Source organism: Canis aureus, chromosome 17, assembly GCF_053574225.1.
Source record: "Canis aureus isolate CA01 chromosome 17, VMU_Caureus_v.1.0, whole genome shotgun sequence".
NCBI lineage: Eukaryota > Metazoa > Chordata > Mammalia > Carnivora > Canidae > Canis > Canis aureus.
Genome location: NC_135627.1, coordinates 13612891 through 13626931, shown reverse-complemented (window position 1 = coordinate 13626931; position 14041 = coordinate 13612891). Strand labels below are relative to the sequence as shown.

The following is a 14041-nucleotide window of genomic DNA, read 5'->3' as shown; positions in this document are numbered from 1 at the left end:
ACATCCTCGAAAGGGAGTTAAAGGAGCTGACAGGAATGGTTTCTGTCTACAACTTATCACTGGTGAAGAAATGAAGGGAAGAAGGAACTGATTCTGAACTTGCCACAATAGAAAACCATGAACTGTATAAATACAATATTATTTGAGATCATGAAACCAATTAGGCCTTTGATTTCTAAACCCTGCTGAACCTCACAATTAGTCTTCAGAGCTTACACATACAGTACATATTTTTTCATAGGCTCTTTGGGGGTCCTGACCCCACAGATTCAGATTCAGTAGCTCTGGAGTAGGGCCTGGGGATCAGTATTTTTTAATTCTTAAGTTATATTGGTGATTGGCCAAGTTTAGACACAACCATAAATAAAATACACATATACACATATCAGGGAAGTTACCAAAAAAGGGGAGAAAACAAAGACCATTGGAAATATCAAATGTGTTGAACTGTTCACAAAGCTGCCTCACTGAGAAGCCTGTCAGCAATCTACAGCAAAGTGATACTCCAGTCTATATTTTTGATGTTCCATTCAGTGCATTGAACAGAGCTGCTTAAAAGAACTAACTTACCAATACGTTATGTAATCATGCTCGTGGATGCAATAAACAACGTGAAAATGCATGTTGATAAAACGTGTGTGTCTGCAGACTCTTAAACAAAAAGTTGTTTGATCTGCATCACCATAACCCTGGTCATGCTCTTAAAGGAAACGTCAAGGAAGATACACTAAAGTCGAGGAGAAACCAGCTGATTGATGTTTAAGACGTAGACAGGGTGGTATCCTGCTCGTGATCAGGTTCACAGTAATACATACACTGAACGGCTTTGGAATCCATCTTCAATTTCACTCCCAAATTATGTTAGTTAGACAAGGGGGAGTAGAAGGCAACTTGTAACACTATTAACGAATCTAGAACATGAAATGAGAGGAATTGCCATCAGCTGCTATGCAAGTGCCTGGTCTTCCTAGATAGTGTAATTGACCCTGTTATAAATGGCACATTTGTCTTCCAAGGCCACTCTGCCACCCAGACTTGCAAGGTCTGTTTAGCTGCCAGTGAGCTAGTTCCCTGCACTACGAGGCTTCAGGCCACAGGAGCTGTGGGAGGTTCTACAGACGGAACCTGCAGGCCGTGTGCAGGCCCTGAACCACCCCGGATGCTCCCCTGGCTTTCACATTGTCTCCTGCATGTCCTTCTGGAATGCTCTTTCCCAGGCACCCGCCCAGCAAACTCCCCTTACTCTCCTTCTTGCTCACATGCCACCTTCCCAATGAGGCCCACCCTCATCATCTAACTTAAAATTGCACCTTGTGCCCCCAGTCCCTGCCCGGACCCACATTTTCCTTTCTGCGGGACACTTAACACCTTTCAGTAATTATTTGCTTCGTGTCAGATGTCTGTCTCTGCTAGATTGTCATCACTTTGAGGGCAAAGATCTTTGTTTCGTCCATTGATGTATCTTAAGTGCCTAGAATAGCATCTGGCACATAGTAGGCTCTTACTCAAAGAGTTATATGTTAAGTACATGTATGAATGTATATATGATGCATTGATCATTTATCACTAGTTATTTATGCTGTGCAGGCAGCTTTCATCAGAGCCTTCCATGTTCCCTTGGCTAAAACCATCCCGCAGCCAAGGTCCTGAGCCCCCGCACACTGGCAGGGACCGCTCCCCTGGTAGAGTTGGAAGTCTCTACTGCTTGGTGTCTTGTCCCCACGAGATCTGAGGCAACTTCCCCTACATTTTGGCTTTTGTTCTCCTGTATACTTTCACACCCCTTGTAAAGATCAGCCTGTTGGGGTTGTGCTTAGAACAGTACTAAAGCTCTCAGCAATCACTCGGTAAATGATTAGGTATTGATTATCAGTGGTGGCCCACTGCGTTCTGATTTTTAGTTTAAGAGCACCTTAGGAATTCTCTAGTCCAGCTCCTCTACTAGTTCAAGAACCTGGAGAACCAAGAGATTAAGTTCATTTTCCAAATTCACCAGACGAGCTGGAAGCAGTTCTGGAACTGGAGTCCGGGTCTGGGGTCATGTGTCTGTTTTTTAGTACACTGTTTTGCTACAGCAAGGGAGGAAGGTTTCCCCGTGCCCTCCTCTCCTCTGTCAACACAAGGCACCTCTTCTTTCTTCTTTCCTTTTGCTTTCTCACCCACCTTTTTCCTTAAAGAGGATTTGGTTTCTCCAAATCTTACCCCTACATCTAGGACCCATTTTGTCATCCCAACCCAAAGCCTGGAGCTTGCTTCCCCACAGATACCCATATTTGGAGAAGGCTTTCCTGCTTTGCTTGTTGCCTGCTAACCTCATGCTCATGCTTGGCAGGGGGGAGGAGAAAGGGGGAAACCTGGTTGGTGGCAGGTGGCTGCGCATTCCTTAACTTAGGGTCAGTCTGTTCTGCCTGCCTGTCCAGGAGCTCCTCACCTCCATCAGCTTCTCTTGTGTCTGACACTTGGAGATGCAGCAGTCTCCCAGCAGTGGGCAGGAGGGGAAAGAAGTACTGCCCTGCATTTATGTAGTATTTGGATGCTTCTAGGTGATCTCTTCAGCTTTACAGCAACCCATGTGTTAAGTGGGAACAGATACTCTTACTCCTTTTTTACTGACAAGGAAGTGAAATACAGGTGAATAGAGTAAATGCTTTGCTCGCAGCCTCAGTGGCAGGTCTGGAAGCTGAGCCTCCGAATCCTGGTTCAGAATCTTTTCTACCGTGTCATATTTTAATGTTAACAGAAAGAGCCAGAATTTCTCACTGTCTGCTCTTCTGAAACGTACCTAATACCTTTTTTCCTGAAGACCTTACCCAGTCTTTGAAAGTCTTCTGAGGATATCAGTCGATTTCTCTACGAATTTTAGCATGTTGGTCTTAGCAAAGATCACTGACAATTCAAACAATGATGTAATGGGCAGGTTCTCTGATACTAACTAAATTGTCATCTTCATTTGACAATTCTTAAATGCTGTCACATAAGAACCTATGTTTGCAGGGTTGTGGTTGCCCTTTTGAGAATCTGTTGGTAACATTTATTTGGATTCTTGATTCAAACAGTGTATCGTACAGAATATAATGATTCAATATTTTTACAAGTTTTGAAAATCCACATATTTGTAGTTTTTAATTAGAAGTGTAAGAAATCTTTCTTCACATAGGAAGCATACTGTATTTAAACTAAAAATATTCTCTAAAATGTTTATTTCTTAGCTAATAATAGAAAATGATGTCTAATCACTTTCCTTTTTAAGTCTTGTAAACAGAGATTGAAATTAATTTTAACCTAATTAAATCTAACCAATACGTTTACTCAATTATATTAATGTTTATGTTACCTCAGGCCAAACCAAGTGTTCTAAAACACACTGTGGCATATATACTCTCATAAGAAAAATGAAATGCAGTTATATCTTTGCAAGTAAAATAAGGTAGTGACATTGTCCTGATATGACTGGCAGTGTTAGCTCCTGCCAAGCTTCTCTGCACAGCAGGTCAAGAGGGCTTGTATGCAAAGCAGCTGATACACCGTGGCTGTAATGCAGCTTCATCTTGCTGCCATTTGTCCTTTGAGAGGCCACAGGGCACACGTAATTGTTGGTAGGTAAGAATCTTAGAAGATGGGGAAAACTCTTGTGTCATATGTCCAGAGCGCTCAGTATGGTGAGGCCAGAAAGCAGAAGGCACGAGTAGTATACCATAAATTCATAAAAGTCATTGATAGAAATCGGAGTTGTCCAAGTCCGTTTCCTGCAGAGTAACAGTTCTAGATTTACCTTTGATACTGCTATCTCCCCCACATTTTTAAATTTTTATGTTTCAGATTGCTAAGTGGCACACCACCTGGAGCATGCCCTCTTGTTGAAACCATTCTCAGTTTGATCTAGTGCCAATGAAAAAAGTGAGACTCTGTTGGAAATATAATTTACTCTACAAATTAGAATGAGAGGAAAGACCCGTTTTAACAGAATGATAAAATTGTGGAAGTATTCTCACGAATATTAACCACCCACCCTTACTCAGTTTCCTGAATGATAAAGACTCTGTCTCGCCCCAGTGAAGTCTTGACCCACATGACTGTTTTGTCTTAAGAGATTAGCTGTGTCCAGTCACATTTGTTGTTGCTTGTGTGCAACTTTGCGGTTTACTTCTTTGATAAATTAGAGATGCATTTTGCTTAGGGGACAGCACACACACACACACACACACACACGTTGATTTATACTATAAAATCATGAGAAGCTTTTAAAATGATGTTTAAAGTAAACCTAATAGCCTTATGAAAATATATTAGCAACATTTCATAGAACAAACATAAATGAAAATAGTAAATAAACATGCAGAGTAGCACCATGTATTTTTACAAGGTAAGAAAGCATTGTAAAGAGAATCATCTTAGGTACCAAAATGATGTAGGGCCTTTTTTCTTTCTTCCTTTCATACCTTTTGTTATCCTTATTGGTTGAGGCTTTTCCAAATGCCATAACTCACAGACACCTTATGTTAGTCTATCTGGCTGTATAACAGAAATACCATAGACCGTGTGGCTTAAATAATTGGAGTTCATTTCTCTCAGTTCTGGAGGCTGGAAGTCCCAGATGAAGCCTCAGGCAGATTCCATTTCTGGTGAGGGCCTGCTTCCTTAGTTCATAGACTCATCTTTATGCTGTGTCTTCACACAGTGGTAGAGGAAAGGGAGTATTCACCTCTCTCTCTTATATATCAAGGGGCACCAGTCCCCTTCATAACCTACTCACCTCCCAAAGTCCCAACCTCTTAAAATCCCAGTGGGGCTTAGGTTTCAACATATAGCATAGAGGACAGGGGCACAAACCTTCATTCTATGACATACCTATTCTGATTAGGAAGGAAAAGAAGAGACAACATCAATAAAGCTAATGATTGAAATGTTTAATCCTTGTCAGGCTGAAAAGAACCATGATCGTCTTTCAACTGGCTAATCTAGACAGTTTTATAAAGGGATAGAATGTAATTGTTTTATTTGATAGTTTCCATCCTATTGATTTCTCCTATTTTTTCCTTGGGAACTATTTGAACATGACCAGTGTGTGTATTTGTGGAACAGAGTAAAATGCTGACAATTATAAACTATTTACTCAGTAGAGCTATTACCTCATCAACTGAAATTTGAGTAAGCATCTCCTAGAATGAAAAAAAGTTTAAATTAATCCACCTCACAGGATTTATTCTGAAATTCTGAGAATAATTTTCCAAATATATCTGGAAAGGTAAATTGATTTTAAAAGATGTATAATTGATGAATTAACCTCATTTCAGAAAAACCATTTATGATTCACTGTAAGAGCAGCTCCTAAATGCCCTCAGGTAGATGTCAAGGCAAGTGGAGCAAATAATTTTTCATGCAACTAAGGAGAATATTTTTAGCAGAAAAGGAAAGAAAGGAAATACGTTTTAGCCGTCGAACTTTGCACTCACTTCTACAATTCACATGTTGCGTTTACTCCCTTGTAGGTATGAGAAAGTGCCAGTCATCTTGGTTGGGAACAAAGTGGACCTGGAAAGTGAGAGAGAAGTGTCATCCAATGAAGGCAGAGCCCTTGCGGAAGAGTGGGGCTGCCCCTTTATGGAGACTTCTGCTAAGAGCAAAACGATGGTGGATGAACTCTTTGCAGAAATCGTGAGGCAGATGAACTATGCTGCACAGCCTGATAAGGATGACCCGTGCTGTTCTGCATGTAACATACAATAGCATTCACACATGGCTGTCCTGGACGGGACTTGCCCAGTACCATAGGCGACACACACCTCGTCCGCCCGACCACAGAGCTTGCAGGACGTGTGCTGTGAATCTACAGTGAGATAGCAGCCCTCATTCAGCATTGAGCAGTGATTGTCAGTCGATATCTCTGAGTAACGTTTGGGTTCAGCAACCACAGTCTTCACTATGGTCCTCAGCCTCCTGTATGCACCTGCAACTTTAAGGCATAGCCAATCGATCTACAGGGTGATCTCCTTTTGAAAGCTTATGATGGCATTGTCACAGAGTTGACAGAAGCAACTATTGTATAAATTAAAATAATCACGAGAAAACAGAAGAATCCCTATGACCACTTGCAGTTAAAATATTTTGTCTTCTTTAAAAAAAAATAAGTAAAGGAGAAATATTTTCCTATGAGAGTACTGAATTTCAGGACTTGAGATAGTGCTTCTAACCAATGTATTCCATCAAGTAGGATAATAACAGCTGACCTGCCAACAGCATTACAGGGAGAGAATCTTTCCTGAGCTGATGTATCCCTGTTTCTCAAAATTGATGCCTAATTGTAGATGTTATCCTAATTTGTGACGCAGAACTAACTCGTGCATCAATCCTTGATAGAGCAGAAGTCAGAACAGGTTGTGTAAGAATACAATCTGGCTTTAGAATGTGTGAAATCACCTGCTTTGCCATAGAAGATGGAAGCTCTCACAAGGGTTTGATCCGCATTAAAACCCCAAACCCACCCTCTGTTAACAAACCAGGGATGGTCTTAATTACTTTACTGAACAAGAAGGAAGCAACTGTAATGGGAAGATTGCCTAGCCTTACTCACAAGAAGCGTTCTGGTAGATTAGTTAACTATAGTACCATCGTGTAAGGAAAATGAAGCCATGTTGCATCCACATGTTCCCATTTGCAGAAACCTCACAGGACAGTACAAGTATCTTGCATTTTTACGTTTGTTAAAGCAGCAAATTCCTTCTTGCCTTTAAGGGCTATGGTTGTGGTGTGATTCTTGGCTAACCTTTCAAAATCCAGTTTGCTATAGCAGAGCTTTATTGCAGGCATCTAAAAATTGAATAACCATGTGAAATAATTTGGGCTCAAAAGTAGAACATAAATTATAGAGTGGAAGGCAAGGGACAAAAAAACCCTTTTATCTTTAATTTTCCTGGGGAATTATATAAAGATTTTCTTACAACAATTTTGCCCTGATTACTGAAGTGGCAAATAAAGCTAGAGCGAATATTTTGTTTTGGAAAGGTGCTCAAGCTCTGACATTTTTGGTTTCCATAGCCGTGAAGTATTTATTATTTGCATGACTAATGGCACAGGAAAAACCTATTCATAAGTTTTACAATCAAGTGTAGAAGGGTTTTCAGCAAACTTCAGAGTTATAAGTGCTGAAGAGAGTATCTTGAGCTAATCCTCTGAAGATAAATTTGGCCTTCAGAACTCAGTATCACTAAGCCTGCGATCTGCGTACTTGCCCCACACTTTGTTGGTTTCACACACTTGTGCAAGTAACCTCTGGTCTTATGTGTGTACCTGAGAGAAGAGTGTGTGTGTTTGTGTGTGCATGTGTGTTTATTGTTCCTAAGAATTTGGCACAAGTCAGAGATAATTGCCTATACTGAGAATCCGTACTGCGGAATATAGTGTATCAAAAGCCTTTTTTTTCTTTTAAATTATTTGTGTGGTTTTTTTACACATTATTTGGAATCATTGCTAGCCCCCAAGTGTTTAGTGAACTGGCATTGAGCTGAGAGGATAGCAAAAAAGATGGACAGTACCCTTCACAGATGAGAAAACAGGTATGTGGGTACCACCAGGCCGGGATTATCAAAAATCTTTGAATTGTGAATATTTGCATCCTTCAATATAGTTTTTTGTTTGTTTGTTTGTTTGTTTTTTATAACCCCCAATTGTGAAGCACCTTGTTTACAGGACAGAAAGTTCTAACCAATTTCCTTGAAACCAGTTCCTGTCTGTAACAGTTGATTCGACTCAAAACATTTAGAGAAATCAGAGATTCAAGAAGTATGATTTTATCTACAGAAATAGAAATCTGTCAGTGAAGCGGTTGAGATTTGAAGCCTCTAACTTCTCAGAATGAGCTTTTTTTTTAGATTTCCGTATTTAACAGCAATTTATGACAACTAAGATGACATATTAAAAACATCTGTAAAGACTACAGTTTTACATTATGGATCGCTATGCAGACAAGAAAAAGAAGTTAAATAATACGAAAGGTATGGCGAAAACATAAGGTGGAAAAAGATTATCTACAAATTCAGATTTTCGTTTGAAGTGTTTGTGTCAGACAAGTAGGCAGGCTTTTACTGTACAGATGTTAATAAGAACCAATTTGGCTGCTTGATCAGTGTTTCCACACAGCCCTTCGTGTTTAGGTGACAAAGCATCAAAGATACCCAGAAACATGGGAACCCTCTCGTGCTTTTACTGTTGGTGTTTCATCTGGTATGAATATAACTCAGTTTGAATGAATGTGTTTGTTGAGATGTTAATAACAAGCTGAAGAACAGGAGGATTAAATGTGTTGGCACACGAAGTCACAGTGGCTACAGAGAAAAGTCGGTGACCTTGCGTCGCGATGGATTTTATGCCCTGATCAGACTAGCAACTAGATAAGTGAAAGTTTTCTAACATGCCTTAAAAAATGTTATGGTTTGATCCAAAGACCCACTTTTTCTTTAGCTGTTTGTTTTCATTTTGTCTCGTTTAACTTTAAGCAAAGGCAGTGTTTTTTAAAAATTATTTTTTCTCTTCTGTTGCAGCAGCTTTGGGGTGGGGGGGGGGCGGGGTGGTTCTTTTTTAAGCTGTGATAGTGATGGTAACTGACGCCTTTCATTCTGTTCGATTTACACCGAACAAGCCAGCATCTGATCAAAAGCATTACCTAAACTCTTCCTTAAACTATTGAAAGGTGCTTTGATGATTTTCTCCTTTGGTTTGTAGAATTAGAACTGAGCTTTTGACAAAGCGCTTAGAGTTGCCATCACTTTTCTGTGGTCAAACTACTGATACTTGCTTTTCTTTATAAGGAAATATTGCCTAAGGATGTCTGCTGTTTGTTTTCAGAAGTTTTCCAGTGGGAATGCTGTCTGCGTTATGTCTGAATGTGCAAGTGCGTATTTTGTTTGTTGCTGTTGGTTTTTGTTGTTTTGTTTTGTTAGATGTTCCTCTCACTAGCCTTGTGTTCGCACTGGTAAGCTTTACTTGTCTCCTTTGCCAATCAAATGTTAAAGACTATGGGGGTCTTTTTTTTTTTTTTTTAATTAACGTGTCATTGTGCATCTATTAAATCTTGATCAGGGTTTCAAGAATGACTGCAGTGGGTTTTGGAAACAGACTTATCATTATTGATTTGGGGTTTCCCAGAGATATAGTTCACAGTTAATTGTTGAGCTCTAATACAACTGACCATTTAAAATTGAACAACGGTTTATTGTTTTGTAACAATGTCAGTTGTTAAACCTTGACATTTCGATTAAAACATGAATTGTAGTTATAACTCAATGCAAATTCAACAGTTGTATTTGGAGTTAAATTATTTTAACAAATAAATTTATTTAATGAAACTTCCTGTGGATTTGTTTGGTTCGGTTTGGTTTTGTACATGTTTGTGAGGGAAATGTGTTCAATATGTAGGAAAACAACTAAAACTTGCCATGGAATGAATTTAATACTCATGATAGAAAAATATTCAAGCTGAATTAAATTGAGAATGCATCGTATAAAAAGGGAGGTTATTAAATCATGTTCATACCCCTTAAAAATAATAACACAAGAAAGACTTTAAAATCAGTAATTATAAATATAAACTTATCTCCATAAATAGTATTTTATGTTTTTTATGATAGCTAATTTGAAGTCTCAGTGCCAATGTGAACAGAATTGTTCTAGATAATTAATATTAATTAGCAGTTGCTCTGTGGTCCTGCTAGTATCACTAAAAATGTATCCGTGTCCTTCTGTTGATGGGTCAGGGCTGTCTTTTTGTTTAGGTCTTGTGGATTTTAAGGTACCAGAAGCTGGAGGTTGCTGCTCTGGAGGGCTGGAGGGCCTGCCTGTTCTATATGGGGCCCTGTGAATGTTGACAGATGCTGTTAATTATGTACAGCCTTCAGCTGCTCCGATAAGGAGCCCATTCATTCCCTAAGCCAATTTAAACTATGCCTTTTGGTTATGTTGCCTTCAAACTCTGTTGAAATCCTCTGGCAACATTCCATCAGTTTAGAGGCTTCATTGTTTTAGAATATAAGAATAATTTGAATGAATATAACAGAGGCACTGTAGATAGAATCTCAAATATTTAAAGGAAAATGTGCCTATACTTTAGCATAATAAATAAATATCTGCTGGTTAGCTTCATCATCTCATTTGAAGCATTTGTTGAAGTATTTAAACCTATTGAATACTGATTTTTTTAAGATTTTATTTATTTATTCATGAGAGACACAGAGAGAGAGGCAGAGACACAGGCAGAGGGAGAAGCAGGCTCCATGCAGGAAGCATGATGTGGGACTCGATCCCAGACTCCAGGATCATGCCCTGGGCCGAAGGCAGACGCCAAACCGCTGAGCCACCCAAGGACACTCTGAATTCTCATTTCAATTCGGAGAAGATCTTTATTGCAGAAAAGCAGTATTTTGAGCAAGTACTTTGAAGCAGGTTGCACTGTTTGATTGTTAGAAGTCCATGAATGGAAATATGCGTAGCTGGAGCAATAAAGGGCCACCCAGTTTGGAACCCATCTGCCCCCCAGGACCTGTGAAGCACAGAAAATGGTCACAAACTCCCTAAAAAAGCTAACAACGTGTTTGTTAATTTTCAAAATATATGTTAACATATAAATACTAATAGAGCAGGGGTGCCTGGGTAGATCAGTTGACTAAGTATCCAACTCTTACTTTCAGCTCAGCCATGATCTGAAGGTTGTGAGACTGAGCCCCAAGTCAGACTCCATGGTGGGTGTGGAGCCTGCATAAGATTCTCTCTCTCCATCTCTGGCCCTCCACCCATCCACCCCTGTGTGCACCACATGCTCTCTCTCTCTGTCTCTCTCTCTCTCTGTCTCTCTCTCTCTCTCTCAAAAAAAAAAAAATTATATATATATATATATATATATATATATATATATATATATATATAAAACATAGTGACACTTCATTCGTTAAATAGATAACTGGCTTCACATTTTTTAAATATTAGTTTTTTCCTGCTTTTGATTTCTTTTTTCTTTGAGGTTTTTGAAAGATTTGCTGCTCTAACAGGTAAGGTGATGTGTTATTTCTTTTGATACTTCCTTACAACAGTAGTCCTCATGTTACCTTCTACAGATTCCTCCAAGGCTTATTAGTGAAGAAAAAGGTAGAAGACTATGTGCTTGACAGATTAAACACAAAGACCTATTTAGTACACACGAATTGAGAAAAAAGAAACTGAAGGAATGATTACTTGATTTGGTTTATGGGAACTTTTTTTACAAAGTCTTTCCATTTCAAAGACTTAGTGGTATGAAAGACTCCATTGTTTTATCATAGGATTACAAGTTTACATTGACAGCATTTAGGGTATGGTTTACATTTTTATCTTTAAAAATCAGATATTAATAAATACAAAGAAGAAAGGAAGAAACCACCCAATTTCCAAATCTCCAAAACAACCACATTGACATTTGGTGTAAATGTCTTTCTATGCATATGTACATATGCAGACACACACAGGCAGAGAAATAAATAATTCCATGTTTATATTGAGAAACTGGCTCTAAGTACCAGAAAAAGGAATCACCCAAGGCTACACTAATAAAGTGGCAGAGTTGAGGTGTAGACCCAAGTTCTAACTTTTCATCCATTCTTTTCCCCCACAGTTAATTCTTTCTCTTGAGTGGTGTCCACCCATTGCTGGCTCACTCAGCTCTTACTCATCAAGGGTGACTCTTATATCAGGCCTGGTGCTGCAATCCATAGACAGGATATGCATACAATCCCTGATATCAAAGACATCCTAATTGTCTTACCCCATTCAACCTGCTGTAACAAAATATCATAAACTGGATAACTAGTACAACTAAAATTTATTCCTCACAGTTCTGGTGGCTGGGGGATCCAAGATCAAGACTGGCAGGTTTGGTGTATGGCAAGGGCCCACTTCCAGCTGACTGGTGACTTCTCACTGTGTCCTCACATGGCAAAAGGGAGAAGGAAGCTCTCTGAGCTGTCTTTTGTAAGGGCACCAATCCCATTCCTGGGGGCACCACTGTCACACCCCAATCCCCTCCAGAAGACCTCACCTCTGATACCATCTCCTTGGGGATTAGCTTTCAACAGATGAATTTGCAGGGACACAAACATTCAGTCTATAGTCCCAGTCTTGTCTTCTTGCCTTTCCCTTTACATCAAGGCACATACACATTAGCTCCCTGGAAAGAAATAATGTTATTATTTCCCTTCTTTTACATACCAGAAATCCAGTAACCCCGGCCAAGCCAAAGTCCTGGGCACAGCGCACAAGCTATAGCTGGGTCTGTGCTTCCCAAGGCCAGTGTGACCAGCCTGAATTATTCCATCATGGGAACTTTGAGGAGGCTGTGTGATGGATGGGGGTAGATGACAGTAGAGCAGGGCTCCAGGGCTCCGCTGCTACACAGTGTGTCTACTTCCTAAGGAAGCATGCAGGCTAACAATAGGATTTGTGAGAGGCTGGCTCTGAACCGTGGGCATTGGGGGTGCTGCGCTAGTCTGGGGATACCAGCAAAGCTGACAAGGGCAGAAGGAACTCTATTTCAGGTACCACATTGAAAAATGCTGACTCATCAGTGTCCTTGACCTTGGCCTCTATCAGGAAATGATGAGTTAGGGGTGTCATTGAGGGAACATTATCCAAAATATCCTGGAATCCCTGAATCCTATCCTTGATCCTCACCATGTCATCCCTGAGGGAGATACAAGCCCGTGTGAAACCACCCTCACACAATGACACACACACAAATGCACACACGTGTGCGTGCACACACACACACCCTAAAACACCAGGGGGAGGGAACGACAATTACTTGCTGGAGCTTTCCTTTTAAACTTGCAGTGCAGAACTCTGGTACACTGCCTGGACCCCAACACACTCGGATCTGCTATAGGAGCCTAGGAGAGGCTGACCAAAGGCCTCTGTCTACATCAGTCTTGAAGCCTAAATCCAAATCCTGAATCTTGCCTCTGTGATGCAATGGCGAGAACACCTCTGCTAACAAGAAAAACTGAAGGAAGAAAAGTGAATTTGGTCCAGCACCTAGCACGATGCTGCCCTGGGCCATCCTCCCCAGGGCCTGACTGACTGGGGGAAGGGGAGGCAGCTCACAGAAGGAGGACACTCCAGGCGGGGAGCTACCTCCAGACTCATTTCACTTTACTCAAGAGTAAAGGGAAGAGCAGGGAGGATCTGGCCTTTATCCTGGAGGTGTCACCTGGGCAGCCTGCTACAGGGCCAAAGGCGGCTTAATCTGACTGTCCTCCCAACAGCCATCCTCCTTTTGGAAGTAGAACACAGATGGAAATTTAGGGGGCAGCTTTTTCTCCACCAGTGCCCAATGACACCTTTTTTGAAAGTTAAGTTTGAATATGTTTTCCCTCAATTTATTTCATTTGTTTCATTATTCATTACCTTTCAGTTATTTACACACTCTGTGTCAGTTACCTATTGCTGTGTAACAAATGACCCCAAAACTTAGTGGCTTAAAACAAGAAACATTTATTATCTCACAGTTTCTGTGGGGCAGGAGTCTAGACATGGCTCTGGTCACTCACAAGGCTGCAGTCAAGCTGTGGACTGGGCGTTCAGTCACCTGAAGGCATCACTTAAGGTAGATCAATTGCTAAGATCCTTCAGTGGCTATTGACAGGATTCAGCTTCTCTAGAGCTGTTACAATAAGGCCCTTACTTCCTCACTGGCTGTCAGGCAGAGGCTGCCTATGTGGGCCTGGCCATAGGGAGGCTCACAACATGGCAGCTCGCTTCATCCTAGCCAGCAAGTGAAAGCAAGAGAGTAATATGAGCAAAACAGAATCACAGTCTTGTATGTTTGTCTCAGAAGATACACCTCACCCAATTTGCTTATTTAAAAGCGAGTCACTGTGTTCATCCCACACTCAAAAGAAAGACATCACACAACAGTCTCAGGATGATTAATTTTATGTGTCACCATGACTAGGCCATAGGGTGCCCAGATATTTGGTCAAACATTATTCTGGGTGTTTCTGTGAGGGCATCCATGGATGAGATT

The 14041-nt window shown here is 40.5% G+C and overlaps 1 protein-coding gene across 1 annotated transcript in view; it reads left to right on the top strand.

Moving 5' to 3' along the window:
* The window catches only part of RAP2A (RAP2A, member of RAS oncogene family), a 35356-nt gene extending 26015 nt beyond the window's left edge, over positions 1 to 9341 (top strand). The window contains exon 2 of the mRNA XM_077855149.1: positions 5490 to 9341. Coding sequence (XP_077711275.1) covers positions 5490 to 5727 — 238 coding nt within the window. The 3' untranslated portion in view covers positions 5728 to 9341. The remainder of the gene's footprint in view (positions 1 to 5489) is intronic.
* Positions 9342 to 14041: the final 4700 nt, after the last annotated feature.